The sequence below is a fragment of the Alligator mississippiensis genome, chromosome 6 (genome assembly GCF_030867095.1).
Source record: "Alligator mississippiensis isolate rAllMis1 chromosome 6, rAllMis1, whole genome shotgun sequence".
NCBI classification, from domain to species: domain Eukaryota; kingdom Metazoa; phylum Chordata; order Crocodylia; family Alligatoridae; genus Alligator; species Alligator mississippiensis.
The window spans coordinates 93,587,445-93,603,733 of NC_081829.1; the positions used below are offsets into that span (position 1 = coordinate 93,587,445).

General features: G+C 45.5%; 2 protein-coding genes across 4 annotated transcripts in view; one reads left to right on the forward strand and one right to left on the reverse strand.

Annotated features, from left to right (window-relative positions):
* The window catches only part of VTI1A (vesicle transport through interaction with t-SNAREs 1A), a 352,105-nt gene extending 351,249 nt beyond the window's left edge, over positions 1 to 856 (reverse strand). Inside the window, exon 1 of one of the 3 annotated variants that reach the window (XM_006277966.4) lies at positions 666 to 854. In XM_006277966.4, the coding sequence (XP_006278028.3) occupies positions 666 to 759 (94 nt within the window). In that variant the 5' untranslated portion in view covers positions 760 to 854. Of the gene's footprint in view, positions 1 to 665 lie in introns of all 3 variants that reach the window. The other 2 variants (XM_019485972.2, XM_019485971.2) reach the window with 2 other exon arrangements.
* Positions 857 to 1,052: 196 nt separating this feature from the next.
* Positions 1,053 to 16,078, forward strand: ZDHHC6 (zinc finger DHHC-type palmitoyltransferase 6). The gene is made up of 11 exons (XM_006277965.3): positions 1,053 to 1,104; positions 1,514 to 1,973; positions 2,795 to 2,886; positions 5,574 to 5,733; positions 6,656 to 6,817; positions 7,677 to 7,730; positions 9,975 to 10,142; positions 12,431 to 12,472; positions 14,095 to 14,240; positions 14,330 to 14,373; positions 15,466 to 16,078. Exons 2-11 carry the CDS (start codon positions 1,707 to 1,709, stop codon positions 15,567 to 15,569), a joined length of 1,239 nt encoding a protein of 412 aa, XP_006278027.1. The 5' UTR covers positions 1,053 to 1,104; positions 1,514 to 1,706; the 3' UTR covers positions 15,570 to 16,078.
* Positions 16,079 to 16,289: the final 211 nt, after the last annotated feature.

Below are 16,289 nucleotides of genomic sequence, written 5' to 3' on the forward strand. Positions count from 1 at the left end.
AGCTCATGTTCATCTTGGAGTCAATAATGACTCCGAGATCCCTTTCCACCTCTGCGCTTTCAAGAGGGGAACTCCCCGGCCTGTGTGTGTGCTGTGGATGCCTTCTCCCCAGGTGCAGCACCCTGCATTTGTCTGTGTCAAACCCCATCCTAGTCTCATCTGCCCACTTTTGTAGTCTGCCTAAATCTAATCGCAGCCTCTCTCTCCCTTCAAGCGTGTCCACTTCGCCCCACATCTTAGTGTCATCAGCAAACTTAAACAGCGTGCTTTCCACCCCCTCGTCCAAGTCGCTGATGAAGACGTTAAACAGCGTGGGCCCGAGGACCAAGGCCTGGGGCACCTCACTGCTCACATCGCGCCAGGGTGAGTACAACCCGCCCACCACCCCGTCAGCCAACTTTTTACCCATCCAACTGCGCAGACATCAGTGCCGCGGTCTCCCCTTGAACACCTCCAGGGTAGGCGACGGCACCACCTCAGCGGGGAGCTCACGCCACACGCCGGCTGTGGAGGAGTCCTGCGCTCTGCCCGGATTTGGGCACCGAAAAACCCTCCCAAATACTTTTTCGGGGCGGTGTTCACCCGGGGCCCCGCTGCGACACGGCCTCTGCTCTGCTGACGGGGTGCCCGCGGACTTCAAGGCCTGGGCCCCCCGCAGCACTCACCCCCCAGCAGCTTGGGCACCTTCCCGATGCGGCCCGTGATCTCGGCCGTCAGCACGGCGAAGTCTTGCTCGTAGCCCTCGAAGTCGGAGGACATGGCGACGGCGGTGGTGGCAGCGGCGGCGGGACCCGACCCACGGACCCCGAGTGTCTCCGCGGCGCCGGGAAGCCGCTTCCGCGTTGTGCGCCGCCCAAATGTGCCCTCCCCCCCCCGCACCAATGGTTCCTACCCGCCCCCGGGCCCCGCCCCTTGGGGAAGCCGCGAGACGCGCCTGTTTCCGGGGGGACCGCGTTCGGCGGCGAACCGCCGGGCCGGAAGGGCTGAGGGCGAAGTGAGGGCGAAGTGAAGGGAAGGGCTTCGCTTCCGCCCGGCGGCTGGGACGGCCCGGAAGTGCTTGTGTGGGGGCAGCGCGGCATGGCGGCAGCCTGGGGCGGGGCTGGGGTGAGCAAGGGGCCGGGGCGGCCGGGGACGGGGCTGTCTCCATGGTAACGGAGGGGCCCGGGGCACCTTCTCGAGCGGGGAGGAGCCCGCGGCACCCTTCAGTGTGGGGGACGGGCACCCTTAAAGGGGCACTCTTAAAGGGGCGGACCTGGGACACCCTTCAATATGGGGGAGGGGCTTTGGGCACCCTTTAGAGGGGGGGCTTGGGGCCTGGCTTGTGGGGGCAGGGCACCCTTCAAGGGGGGAGGGGCCTGGGGCATCTTGCACTGTGGGGTTGGGGCACCCTTGGGGGGGTTGGGGCACTCTTCAAGGGGGGAGGGGGTTGGGGCACCCTTCAGCAGCTGTGGCAGCCCCTGGGATGGCTGGCTGAGGAGCCAGGACCCAGCAGGACGTGGTGTTGTCTCCTCAGGTGCGACGTGGGGCCCTGGCGAGCTGCTGAGGGGCGCCAGGCGCTCGCCCCAGGGGTGCTTCCTGCAGACCCTCGCGCCCGCCCGCCCGCCCGCCATGCCGTGACCCGAGGCGCCGCCCTTCGCCGGGATGTGGGAACTGGAGCTGGCCCCCGAGCGCTAGGGGCTGCGCGTGGCAGGGAGGCGCCGGTCAGGATGGCCATGGGGCGCGCGCTCGTGAAGTTTGAGAACCTGCATGAACTGAAGAGGCTCTGTCACTGGGGCCCCATCATAGCCCTGGGCGTCATCACCATCTGCTCCACGATGGCGATGATCGATGCGGTCCTGTGGTATTGGCCCTTGGAGACGCCTGGAGGGAGCGTGAATTTCATCATGCTCATCAACTGGACGGTCATGATTCTTTACAACTACTTCAACGCCATGTTCGTTGGCCCTGGATATGTTCCTTTCGGATGGAAACCGGTAAAGGCTTGCTTCGGTGAACTAGTATTACAGTTGATCTTTGTAATGGGTATGACGACGGAGGTGTTAAACTCGTGCTTTGCGCCTCGTAATTTGCAGTAACCGCTAAGCTTAGAAAAAGAAGACAAGTCCGTGCATCAGGGGAATCTATGGGTTGGGGAATAAATTATACCTGCCTCCTCTTGCTTGTAGGAGCTATGCTGGAGGAGTGTGGCTGGAGCACCTTATGATCCCTGGAATCATAAAATATCTTAAGACAGCGGTTCCCAAACTCTGACAGATGGTGCACCACCAGTTTAAAATGATACACCCTTAAGTACCACTAGCAAATTTTTCAGTTCAACCTTAAGTGCGACCAGCACATTTTTGCCATACAAAGTAATTATAATAAATCTATTAACGCGTAAAACTGTCAGGTTGTCTGCGTACCCCTGGGGTACCCATACCACAGATTGGGAACTGCATTGGCCAGCCGTTGGTGTACTCTGGGGTTCAGACAAGCTAGAGAGAAGAAAGAAATCAATAAAAGCAAGTTACTAAGGCCTCGGTGCTACTAGTTATTTTGTAGTGGTTGGCCTGAATGCAGTTTGCTTGTATCAAGCAACTGGAAGTGTACTTTTTTGGGTGGGGGGCAGAGTTGGCAATCTTTATGGTTAACAGTGCGAGTTAACTGGAATCACAGCGGAAAGTGCTGATTACTTGCTCAACCGTCTGCCACAAAAGGGTGGAGATCAACCACACCCAGTGCTGTATGAAAGTGTTAAGACATGTTCTGCTAGTACGATTTATTATACTGCTTCCTAACAGTTTTGTTCTCACAGGAAAAATCTCAGGACTGCGTGTATCTCCAGTACTGTAAAGTGTGCCAGTCTTACAAGGCACCACGTTCACACCACTGCCGAAAATGTAACAGGTACCATTTGCCTGTGTTAATGTTTTACATTTAAAGTAATTTATATTCTTAAAGATTACTTTAATGATCTTCGTTTTGAGTGTTACCCCATGCGTTGTTTGCCATGTTTATTTCAAATACAGAACTACGCAACTCGAGAGTAGAAAGAACTGGATGGCATTCAGTTTACTGGTGCGAGTTTACACAGACACGTCTAGACTTTTTTTAGCAACATATTTTGATGAGTGGGCAAGAGGGAACCTTTCTGACTCATAAACTCAATCATCTGCTTATCGTTTATTTTACATAACGCTCATTTTTGCCTTATTCATACTTGTTTACACCTGTTGGTTTTAATAGGACTACTAGACTGAACTATATCAGTTATCTCACAAGTGTACCCATATCTGTTCAGCCCTAGCTCAATCTTTCTAAGTTACAGGGAATGGCTACCTTATAAAAGGTGTTTTGTATTTAAAATAGTTTTATGACAAGCAGCTAAATTGGAAGGTAATGTGTCCTGAAGTAGCACATAAACATTTTAAGCAAGGCAGTGTGTATTTCCAGTTAACTTGTTCATCTGAGCCACGCCTCATCTGAAGGACATTTAGAGAGCATAAAGAGAGAAGTTACAACATGCCCAGGGATTTGTTATTTCTGTTAACACTTGACATGTTAGATTGAATCATTTTAGCTGGGCTGTACAAAGCTCCAATCTTTGTGCACTTTACAGGAAGTAAGGATTCTGAAACTGAGACACATTATATGCCTCCTTTATTAAGAAGACTTAAAATTAAAGTTCTTCTTTTAGGTACTGCTGACTCTGAGAAATATTTAGTGCAAGGGAGACAGCAGCAAACATAAAAGAACCAAAGAATTTACTCTTTCAGTAGAGCATACCTAACGTATTTCTTGGTTTCTGAGTAAATGCTGAGTCTTTTTAGCGTAAAGGCAGTGTCTGCAGAGGACGCGTAAAGCGAATGGTACCTAGATAACTTCTTTTACAGTGTTCATGCATGTTTGTGTAGGTCTAACCCTATCTTCTTTACATGCAGAGATGCACCATTATATTTAAATGTGTGCTAAGTGCTGTATACTATGGGTGCACCGATAGAGATTTTGGGGGTCAGTACTGATAGCTGATATTTAAGGAGGCATATCAGCTGATACCGATCCGATTTCCGATACAGCTGCATGCAGCTGGTAAGTCTGTTGTGGTGAAAGGGGAGAGGGGGGAGGGGAGGGATGGGCGGGGATGGGAAATGCAGATCAGTGCCCCCCGCAGTGAGGAAGGAGTGGGGTTGGGGTAGGCGCTGCCCAGCTGGGGTGGGCACAGAACAAAGCCACACCTTGTCCAGGGGCACAGGGACGGGGGCAGTGGCTCCCACTGCTACGTGCCACTGGTCCGGGAGCAGCTTGTCTGCTCATCCCATGGCTCCAGCCGCTGCTCCTGCTGCTCGTCCAGGAGGACACAGGGGAGGGGGTGCCCCCGGATCTGTGCGGAGAAGGGTGGGCTGGGTGGGCTGCAGCTGTGGGTTGGGGTCGGGCTGTGCTGCACTGCCCCCAGCCGCAGCTGTGGCCCACCCAGCACAGATCCAGACCCCCACCCTCCATGCCCTCCCAGATGAGTGGCAGGAGCACCAGTGGGAGCCGCCAGACAACCAAATGAGCCATTCCTGGACTGGCAGCTCACAGCAGCAGGAGCTGCTGCCTCCCACTCCCTGCACCCCCCAGACAAGCCATAGCTCCATCCTGTGCCACAGCGCCTACCCCAGCCCCACTCCTCCCTCGCTGTCGGGGGCATTGATCTGTCCCCATGCCCCTTCCCTTCCCCCTCCACCTCTACCACACCAGACTTACCAGCTGCATGCGTCTCTCCAAGGCCTGATACCCTGGGCTGTGTTCCTCACCTCCTGCATGCTGTGCACAGGCACAGGCATTTTATTGGCCAAATTAGTGGCCACATTAGGCCGATTTCTGATATAGTCAATGTTCTTTTTATCGGTGCCCATCTGATATTGGACCAATCTATTGGTGCACCTCTACTATATAACCATGGAGGGAATGATTCAGAATTAGTGGATCTAGCCAAATAGCTTCACCCATTGCATTAAAATTAGTTTATTTTTGCTTTGTACTTTTCTTTTGTTATATTTTCACATTTTCAAACATCGTAGCTGCTACATGTAAAGTGGAGCAATAAGGCTGGGAAAAAAGATGGAGATTATCTTATTGCTAAGAACAAAGTAAAACCAAGAGCAGGACGATAACATAAATTGTCTCCTTATTTAATTTTCATGATCCTAGATGCTTTAGGAATAACAAAGGCAGGACTTATGGGTTTTTTGGGTTGCTTTTTTTAAATGTGGAGCTTCTGAACACAAGCCCCAGCACTGCCTGCGAGCTGCCTCTCTAAATGTGCCTATTGGTATGTACTCATCACTATTCTGACAGCTAAACTGCCTCCTTTCCAGGGCATGATATACCAGTGTGGGAGAAAATGGGTGGGGATCACTTCTTTGTGGCACTTCTAGGCTTGGCAGGGAGTGATGCATTCATATCCCAACCATGGAGTTAAGTTTGTAGAAGTCTAGTTAAGCTTTGTGGATACCCAAGTAAGCTTTTATTTGTAGTCTGCTACTACAGAGTTCAGGACATACTGTTAGAGATGTTTAACACTCGCCAATATATTTTGTTGTCACTTTTAGGTGTGTTATGAAGATGGATCACCATTGTCCTTGGATCAATAACTGTTGTGGATATCAGAACCACGCATACTTCACTCTGTTCCTCCTTTTAGCCCCACTTGGATGCATCCATGCATCTTTCATTTTTGTTATGACCATGTACACTCAACTTTATAACAGGGTAAGATAATCTAATTCAGTGTTCAAAACATTGTCTAAACAAGCAGGCTAATTTATATCTGGACAGGAAGATGTGATGCCTCTGAACCTTTCTGGCGGCTGCCACAGTAGCTAGAGTTTTCTTGCACTATTTAGGGACTAGCAACAGATTCTGAGTAGTGCTGCACAGGGACGCGTAGTCTTTTGATCTGTTATTTTAGGATGGTATGTCAGGCAGATACCACTGACTTCCTTCTGCCTGTTACCAGAAGTCAGGAATTTATTCCTGTGCTCAAAACAGTCTACCTTGATTATCCCAAGAGTAGTCTAGGACTCAAAGTAACTTAAATAAAACAGTTTTATTTAAAAATCAAAATCAAAGTTGGGCAGAATTTGCTTTGGTATCCATGCCTTTTCCCAGAATTGTGCTCTAAATTCTAAACAAAAACAAAATTGTTTCCAGCCTTCATGGTTGCAAAGAAAAGCTTGAAAATTATATATTCAGTGTAACCGAGGAAGTGATATTTCCTGAGTTTGTAGGCAGCCTAAAGCAGTCATACTGACAGGTGAGAACAGCATCCTCCAACTTGTGGATGGTTTTCTTCAAAACCTTCAGATGAGCTCCTGTGGCATAAAAAAACCCCAGAAATTTTGTGGCCAGCATAATGTTTATCTAAAGACAGTGAAGGAGTTCTATTAGTTTTCACAGAACCTAAAGGTTTAGCTGCAGAATTTAGCTTGCTGCAGACTGCAGAGAAAAGTGAATGTAGTGCCTGAGCACAGACCTACTCATGGCAAAGAGCTTTCTACAAGCATGTCTTGTAATCACTGTACCTACTATGATATAACCTTAGAGGCTGGAAGTTATCTATAAAGCCAGCCACTTCAAGTTGTCTTATTCCAGCAACTGGAATATTCAGCAATTTATATTTTTCTACTGATAGATATCTTTTGGGTGGAGTTCTGTAAGGATTGATATGAGTGCAGCCAAAAGAGACCCTCTTCCAATTATTCCCTTTGGATTGTCAGCATTTGCTGCATCTCTCTTTGCCTTGGGACTGGCATTAGGAACAACTATAGCAGTTGGTATGTTGTTTATTATCCAGGTGAGTTTGACTGCATTTTGTAATACATAACTAAATACTGTGAGAAGTACTTGGGTCCCTAATGGTCTAAAGCAGGGGCAGGCAATTATTTCAGGTGGAGGGCCACATACTGAGTTTTGGCAAGCCATTGAAGGCCACATAACAGGCAGTCAGGGGCAGATAAATATTAATTTTCTAAATTTTTTAGGGGCCCTGTGAGCCAGATAGAATGGCCTGGAGGGCCGCATCTGGCTGACGGGTCGCATTTTGCCCACCCCTGGTCTAAAGTGATGGAAGAGGAGGATCAGTATTCAGGATTAAGATGGAAGCAATTGCTCAGAAATTCTGTTTTCCTGTAACTCTTCTCAGATTTTTGTCTTGCATTCTTATTTCTCTGTTATTTTTACTCTTTCTCTTGTTGAAAAATGTAGGGAATGCAGTTAGCAGATATATGAGTTAGGACTCCTGGGTTCTCTTTCAAGAAACAGAGATCACTTAATCTCTCTGTGTCTCCATGTATCCATCTTTAAAATAATAATAATGGTTGTTCTGGTGACTAATAAAGTGGGAGGAAGGGGGTTTCTTTGATCAACTGGTCAGAGATCTTAAGAAGGAGGTAATGACAGAAGTGCACAAACTCCTATCATGTGTTATAGTTCAAACCTAAAATGGACATTTTAAAAAAAGGAATGAAATTAGAATATTAGCATGCTGAGTTTTGACCTGCTAATATGTTACATATTTTATGTAAAGATACTTGTAACTTTTATGTTTTCATGTAGCATTGGAATAATTATGCTAAGTTGAATTATGCTAAGTTGAAGTCGATGTACTTTCTGTTTATGGATAATGCTAATTTTCTCAACTTCTATTTTTAAAGATGAAAGTCATTCTGAGGAATAAAACTTCAATCGAATCCTGGATTGAGGAGAAGGTAGGCATTGATTCTATGGTATGTTCTTTTATAATACTTGTTCTCTGGATGTATCTGTTTCTGTGCCTCTCTGATTTTAAACCTCAGGTGTCATTTCAGTTGGCCTATAATTGTCCCCTGTAGGACTCTGGAATGTATTTTAATAGAAGCAAACCCTGTAAGAAAATCTTACCTTCTTTATTTGGAGCAGAGGAGATGAACCTAAAGAGTCAGTATTTTCCTTTTGACAACTTTGCTACCTGTCCATAAGATGTAGCTTTCTATCTGATGTTGACCTTTCTCAGTTATCTGTTTATCCAAGCATATCTTTTTTGACAAAAACCAGTAATGTTCTGGTAACTACCCATTTTGATCTTGTATATTCCTCATCACCAGGGATCTGGGTTTTCCGTTTTCCACAGAAAAACAGAGAAACCCACGGATTTTCCCCTTTGCCAGAGGAAAACACAGATTTCTCGTTTTACTGGAGAAACCCGTGGATTTTGCAGTTTTGCAAAGAGCTCCCTGCAGGCTGGCAGAGTTCCAGCCTGCAAGGGGCTGGGGGGAGTGGGAGGAGGGCGGTCAGGCAGGGGGTGCCTGTGTATGCCTTTGTATGTACATGGCCACCAGGCATCCTGGAGAGCAGCTCCTGTACATAAGGTGGGAGGGGGGGCAGGGATTTTTAATGTGGGAGGGAGAGAGTTGTCAGAGTTAGGGCTGTTGCCAGCTGCTAACCCTGGGTGGCTCGTCCAGGGGACGAGGGGTGGGGCCGGTCCCTGCGGCTGTGCCCATTCCCAGGAGGGCAGAGGAGACCTGTGCCTGTTGCCTCTCCTCCCGCCCGATCTGTGCGCAGGGCTGTGGGCTTGAGCTCACTGCCCTCCCTTAGGGTGTCCACATCCCAGCATGTGCAGCCTGGCACTGCAAGGCAGAGCGTGGCTGTGCAGGAAAGCTCCTTGCTGCTGCGAGCTCCACGCTGCCCTGGCAAGGCATCCCCTGCCTGCACAGCAGAGCTCACAGCAGCAAGGAGATCTTCATGCAGCCCCACTGTGCCCTGTAGGCTGTCGCACCTGCCAGTGAGGGGCCTTTCATTTTGATCACGGATTCTGGGGGTTTTATCAGAGAATTTGCAGTTTTTTATCTGGGAAAACCAGGATTCCTGCTCCTGGTCATTGCCCTTTTTTCCGTAACTACTTGAGAAAGAAAAGCCCTCCCTAAACTTAACCCATCTGGCCATTATCTTCTTTAAATCCCTCTTAGAGACATGCTTCTTCTGTTTCACATAACTAAAGAGTCAGCCAACAGCACCAAGGATAAGAGGCAGCAAGTAATGCCCAATATTTATATTATTCAGTGCAAGGTGTTCAGAGACTCCAATTTGTAGACATGCCTGAGCTGCATGAACTTTTGACTGTTATCTTTGTCTTCTGTCCTGTTCTTTATTAAAATTACTTTTATAAGTCTTGTCTTAGATTGGACTACTAGGACAAGGGCTATGAATCTGTGCAGTATCTAGTCTTGTGAAGCCCTCTGCATTTACAGTCTAGCACAATTAAATCTTATTCCTAAAATGGGTCTTGAAGCACTACCTTAATGAATATAGAAAATTAGACACCAAGAATAGCAGCTCTCTAGTAATATGAAAATACTAAGCTAATGAAAGACTTCCTGGTGCAATTGTAGATTACTAATACAATTTCCCTCTTGAAAATTGAACATAATGGATACTAACGAAATCCTTGTATTTAAACAAGTTGCTATAGGTAAGATTTTACTCTTCTGGGAGTGCACCACTAGATGTCAGTATTGCTTAAAGAAGTAAAAGTTTGTTCCACTAGGCAACAACATTGAAATGTATGTGATAAATGACGTTATTGTAGATATTAAACTATGTTTATGTTTCGTTAAGGCTGTGATATTCTTGGAAGGTCTGAGGACTTCAGGTAACTGAACGCCTTGTGGCAAGCTTTGAGAAGTAGTTAGGCATCAGCTTTTTTTAAACCACAGGAACTTAGAACGCGGCATGGCATAATCTCTGGTCTTCCTAGCTGACACTGTAAGAAGCAGTGTTAGCTGCAGCATCTACCACATCCAGTTCAGTAATGTTTTCTAAACTAAGAATGCTGTAGCAGTATATTTCTACTCAAGCGTGTGTGCTTGGTTATGTGGGCTTTGGTACTCCAGCTCAACCCTTCACTGTCCAACTGTTTGCTGTTAAATCCCACTGTGAATTGATTTTTATGTCAAGTGTGTATTTATTCTGCACAGGCCAAAGACAGAATCCAGTATTACCATACGGGTGAAATCTTCATTTTTCCTTATGACATGGGAAGTAAATGGAAAAACATCAAGCAAGTGTTTACATGGTCTGGGATTCCCAAGGGAAATGGCCTGGAATGGCCTGTAAAAGAAGGCTGTCACCAGTACAGTTTGACTGTAAGTGTTCTGCTTTGATGCCTAAGTATTTCCACCACTTGCACAAAAGGTTATTTTGTTTTGCAGTCATTCACTGGGTTTTTAAATAACCACAAGCAAAATAAGAGCATTCAATAGAACAGATACATTGGAAGTAAAACTCTTTCAAAACCTTCCCCTGTTACTAATAGTTTTAGAATGCTTTTTTGTATAGAGGGCTATAGAAATGTCTATTTCTTTGCGTTTGATCTAACTGTTGCTATTTTGTGTGGACAAGTCCTATTTCAGTTTTCCATTTAAATTGATTCTGCAGAGAAACTGAATGAGAGGCTTGTGTGTTTCTCTTTCTCACCCCAGTTCTTTTCCCAGCATAGTTAGGGCATTAGTTTTAGTTGGCTTAGTGAAGTTTACCTATTTAATGTAAATGTACAAATTATTCTTGAAATCCATCCATATTTGTTCGGTGGTCAGTTGGCCTGTTTTGTACAGAGATTAAATGAATAGGGTAATAAGGAGTCTAATCTAAAAAATGTATTGGAACTTTTAAAATACCTTTTCTTACAAACTACTTCATATATAGGATTTTTAAGATATTGTGCTTTTCCTTATGTACCTTTTTATCGAATTTTAAATATGCTGTAAAAACCCCCCCAAAAAACTTAATTTTGGGTGCAGAATGCTTTACCAGTCATTATGTTGCCCTTCAGCATACTTACCTTCACCTCAAGTTAACAAGTATTTGCTTTGTAATTTGATGAAGGAAACATGTCTTCCTTCCTTATATCCTCTTATCATGTAATTTTAAAAGTCTCATTTATATAAGGCAATATTTACCAATAACATGGTCCCTTCTTGTGTTGATAGGTTCTCCTCTCATGTATAAATTACTCTTTTTGGTAGAACTGTCATGCAGTGTTCGCTGTGTAATAAGTGCAGGAGCAGGATAATTGGTTCATGCAGAGCTGCATGCTACCCAGCCTGACTGCGTCTAGTACCCAAACTAGTTTCAGTTTCCTTATGCCTGGTCTACAGCAAAGTCTGGCCCGTGGGCTGTATCTGGCCGGCAGTGTACTCCATTTCCCAGCAGCCCCTGTCCACGTGGCTGGGGCCAGTTTCAATGGAGACTCCAGCAGCAGCCCTGCTGTGATAATTTGGGGCCAGGGTTTCTGTGGAGACTGGCCCCAACAGCGCTGGCAGGGCAGGGAGCTGCTCCAGAGCCTGGCTGGGATCTCGTGGCAGTGACCACATGAGCCAGGGCAGAGCTCTGGTCTGCAGCCTGTATGCTCCAGGCAGGGATGTGCAGGCAGTGGATCATGGCTCTGCCCCAGCTCCGGACCACGCTGTCACCACTACAGGGAGCCAGGACAGAGCCACGATCCGCTGATTGCATGTCCCTGCCCAGAGCGTGCAGGCTGCAGATCACAGGTCCACCCTGGCTCTGGACCTGCACGGTCACTGCTGCAAAATCCCAACCTGACCCCAGAGCAGCTCCCCACCTTGCCGCACATCCTGGCAGCGCTGCTGGGGCTGTGGTCTCCATGAAAACCCCGGCCCCACACTCTCACAGTGCAGCTGCTGCTGGGCTCTCCATGAAAACCAGCCCCAGCCATGCAGGCAGGGGCTGGTAGGAAATGGAGTCCAGCCGCCAACCAGATCTGCCATTTTGCCCACCCCTGCTATAGACTCTATACTCAGAATGTATTAAGAACAGGCTGAGTGGGTAAAGCAAGTAGTGATTACAGTTCCAAATTATGTGTCCCTCTAGAGCAGTTTATGTGATTGAGGCAAAGAGCGCTGAATGAAGCAAGAATGGAAGCCCAGGGATCCATTTGGTAATCCATACAGGGGAACAGGAGGTGCTCAAATCTTGTAGTGCTAAGTAGGGCGTAGGAACCCATGTAGAATGAATTGACCTCTTATAGGTGAGACTAAATCCAGAGCGTAGTCTTCTTGATCGTTCAGCAAGTATGTGTCCTTAAGCCAAACACTGTACAACTGTTTTGTAGAATAAATGGCTTAAATACCTTACTCTTCATTCTTGGGTGTATTGCCTATAATCTGTTGATCAGTGGATTATTGTTGAGGTTTGACTGCCAATTTCAGTAGTGCCACCAACAGCAGAGTTCACTTCGGTGTCTTGTGGTTTGACCTTGCACCTGTGAAGTTGAGCTGTCAATTTGAATGGGAGCAAAAGCAGGCCCTTAGATACAGAATAGTAATATACCAGCAACAACAAAAAATGTACTTAAAATTGGTAACTCGTTGTTAATTACATGCCACCTGACACTTCTGTTTATAATGTTTTACAGGTTGAGCAGCTCAAACAAAAATCAGACAAGCGACTAAGAAGCGTAAGTATTTTGTGTGGTGCTTGCAATCTGAGGCCATAAACAGACGTCATCCTCGGAGTGGGATCAGCTGGGCCAGGTTGTGTTCTGGCACAGCTGATCTGCTTCATTGGGTGACACAGATGTCACTTGTTCTCCTGTATGGTCAGGCCCCTGCCACTCTACGGGCTTCAGGGACGTGATCCTGCAGGGCAACTGTGAATGGGGTTAGCAGGTGGCCGTGCAGTACGCACACCTGGGAACCCCTACTTGGAGATGCCTGGGGCATGCCTCTGCAAGCAGGAAGACCCAGACACTTCCTGCGCTCCAGGGGTCCAGTCCTTCTCAAGGTACACAAAATCAGGTCCCTGAAGCCCTGGGAGATGCAGCCAGAGCAGCTGGAGACAGCTCTAGGCTATCTGCGCTCTTTTGCCATAAAGCAAACCAACATCCACCACACAAAAGCAGTACAGATTTTTACCATCTGTTATCCTGGCCACAACTTTGGGCATTTGTGGCATGACAAGGGGTATGGATGTCTGTTTGGATGTCTGTCTGTGCCATAACATTTTTTTTATGGTGCCACAAAGGCAATGTCTTTTTGCAACCTTACATGTTTCTTTGCAATTCTTATTTTTCTTTGTAACTTATGCTACCCAACTTAAACTTGTGAAAACAAAGACCTCAGTTTTTCCCAAAAACAAAACACTTAAATTCAGGGGTTCCCAACCATCATGTTGGCTGCCGGGCTGTGGCTTCTGCTACCAGCAGTAACATGCATGCAGAGTTAAAGCTGGGCGGCAGGGCAGCCCTGGGAGGGAGGCAACCAGCTCTGCCCTGTCCTGCTGCCATGGCCACACCTGGCGAGGCGCTGTCTGTGCACCAGGTACTGGGGCCCGTCCTGCCCAGCCCAGCACCCCCCAGCCTCACTCACGGCTTGGAGTGAGAGGATGCGGGCAGGGAAATGGCCAGGATGGAGGACAGGGAGGTGGCTCTGCTGCTTGTTCCTAGGCAAGGCAGCAGAGTCCCTTCTTCCCAGGCAGCCCCATCTGGGTCCCTCTGGGCTGCTGCTTGTTTAGCCCCCTCCCCTTCAGGGTACCCCAAACCAATATGATCTTTGCAACCCCTCCCCGCCCTACCCCACCTGGTAAAAATTAGATTTAAATATGTAAATTAGATTGTTTGCTGGTCCTCAGTATAAAAAGGCTGGGAACCCCTGTTCTAGTTAAAATGTATCTAACTTAGTTTGTACTCATTCCTTGGTTTCTATATAGTCAGAACTTTAATAGCAAGCAAAAGCATGCCACATGCCAAGGTCATGCAAATGTCTCCAGGACAGTACAAAATATGGATGATTCTACTCTTCCTTCTCAAACAGTTAACCCAGGCTTAGGTGTCTTTCTGACAGCAGTTTTCATCACAGTACATTAGATTTCTCAGTATGTTTTTAACTGCTTGGTAAGTTAATGAAAGGGTTTATATGTCCTGGTACTTGTGACAGCCAGAGATTAGACTTGATGAGCTGGGAAGTCTCTTCAGTGCTACATTCCTAACTGGTGTGGTTATGGCAAATGATGGGAAAACTGATACAGACAGCAAACACACACAAGTGCTCTCAATACTATACTATCTGTTTAAATTTACAGGTGCGGTACCAAGCAGTAGAAGACTACAGTGGTGCCTGCTGTCCCATGACTAAAGGTGTTAAAACATTCTTCACAACACCCTGCACTGAGGAACCTAGAATTGCACTGAGTAAAGGGGATCTGATTTTAGCCACAAGAGGCTTAAAGTTAGTGGCTTTGCATAATTAAATCTGATTAAGACATTTGTGAGATTAGCCCCTGTGTCTAATGGAATTATTTTTATTTTCTTTTTCAGACACTGGATGTATGGTGAAAGAATTCTTGACTCAACTACTGATGGTACAAAGCAGTTACTTGTAGTTGCTTTCCATTTTCAAATTTGTTCTATAATCGTGTAAAAATATGGCATATGAGACCAGCGTAATATAGGTGGGACAGTCTTTGTCCTTGAAAACTGTAGGTTAAAAAAATGTCCTGTAACTGAAATGTGGGAAATATTTATTGTTTGATGATATGCCATTTTATATTCTGAAGATCACTTACAAAAAATGACCCAGTACGTCCATCCAGTTCCTTTTTATTAATAATAATTGATAGGCGTGACCAGTTTGATCAAAGAGCAATTTAGTCAATCAGGAAAAAGAAAACATCTTGGATGGTGTAAAGAGCATTGGGCAACACTTTGCTAAGTAGAAAGATTTCATGATAATAATGGTGCCTACTCTCATACTGATTTGTCATTTTGTTTTTGGTGTTTATAGGATGTAAACCTGTTATAACTTAATAAACAAGCAGTTATTAAAAAAAATTATAGGGTGCAGAATAGACCAGTATGAGATCTAAAACTTGTTAGTATTCCTGATGTATGACTTCTCCAAGTCCGAGTTTTACAAATAATTCAGAACAAAAAAGTACTGAAGTGTTCAGTCTAGTTCAGAAAATTTAATCTTAACAAGCTATGTTAGATTTTACAGTAATGTAATTCTGGTTCTTCTTACCTTTCTAACCCCCATCTGGACACGATTCCAATTGTTTATGTTCTACTTCAAACAATGGGGAGTTTAATGCTTTACACAGTAGAAAAGCACTTTAGGATTCCTCGTTCTGATCATGTTATTCCAAACGCCAGTCTGGGTGGAATGAGGAAGACGCACAAAGTCTCTGAGGGGGCGGGAGTTGTCGTGTGTGCACTCCTACATGCTTGCTTAAATACCTTTCCTGGGAAGTCTGAGAGTTCTTAGGGCTAGAAATGCTTTGGCAGTTAACTTTGCGGCACTTTTCCAAACACCAATCATAAACTACTCATCTGAATGAGCAAATGTGAAATTCTCAGTGGCAAAGATCATATTATTCCTTCTGTATGTAGATTCAGTGTAGGAAAAACTAGCAGTTGCTCTGTTCGACAGTTAATGTAATTTGTCTTGCTTCTAGGTGAAACAAGAGTCAGAGGATGGTTCCCAAGGAATTGCGTGGAAAAGTGTCAGTATGATTCTGAACTGGATCAACCAGTCGATGGAGAAAAGAAAAATAGATAGCCCTTTCACTATTTTTATTAATAAATGGAAATTTTCCTTTCAGAACACAGTCCGTTACTTGAAACCTTGTGTATATTACTTTAGATATATGCAATTGGTATGTTACAAGAGGGTTTTAATTTCCTCCCAATGTAAAAGTGCTATAGTGCCATGATCTATATTCGTTGTTTTTTTTAACACATTTTATAACTGATAAAATCATTCCATGGATGATGCCTTCAAGTTTTTCACCCTAGGACAGATTTGATTTCCATTTTATTTTATTGTTTAAATTAAGAATATTTTTTTAATTATACCCTGATGGGAGAGGGGATGTTGTTTTGATTTTTCCACAATCGCATCTGCATATGATGCGTGCTGCTTTTCTTTTGTAGCTTATTTTGCTTTGTGTCTTAAATGGTCCCTGAAAATTATAAAATAAATTTCAAATGCAAGTATAGGATTTGGTACCTGCAACTTTTAATAATGTGACTTGCCAATCACAAATAAACACCAATGTGTATTCTGTATGTCTGCTTGTGTATTTTCCAGTGTTCAAACTGCTATAGTGATCAATGTACAGGTGCAGAAAGATGTGGGGATGAAAAAGGCAACTTAATGGTGGTAAGGTTTTAAGAGCCAGAGGCTTAACAGAAGACACAATTTTAGCTCTTAACGATAATTGGTCCCCTTTTATGTTTGGATAAAGGAAAAAAATCCAAATAATTAATGGTGAAAAGT

What these genes read in the sequence shown, in the direction of transcription:
- ZDHHC6 (XM_006277965.3), top strand. Translation starts at nt 1,707, where the DNA reads ATGGCCATGGGGCGCGCGCTCGTGAAGTTTGAGAACCTGCATGAACTG. An exon ending in GTATGTTGTTTATTATCCAG is followed by an intron (nt 6,818 to 7,676) that starts GTGAGTTTGACT and finishes CTATTTTTAAAG; the next exon opens with ATGAAAGTCATTCTGAGGAA. An exon ending in GTCACCAGTACAGTTTGACT is followed by an intron (nt 10,143 to 12,430) that starts GTAAGTGTTCTG and finishes AATGTTTTACAG; the next exon opens with GTTGAGCAGCTCAAACAAAA.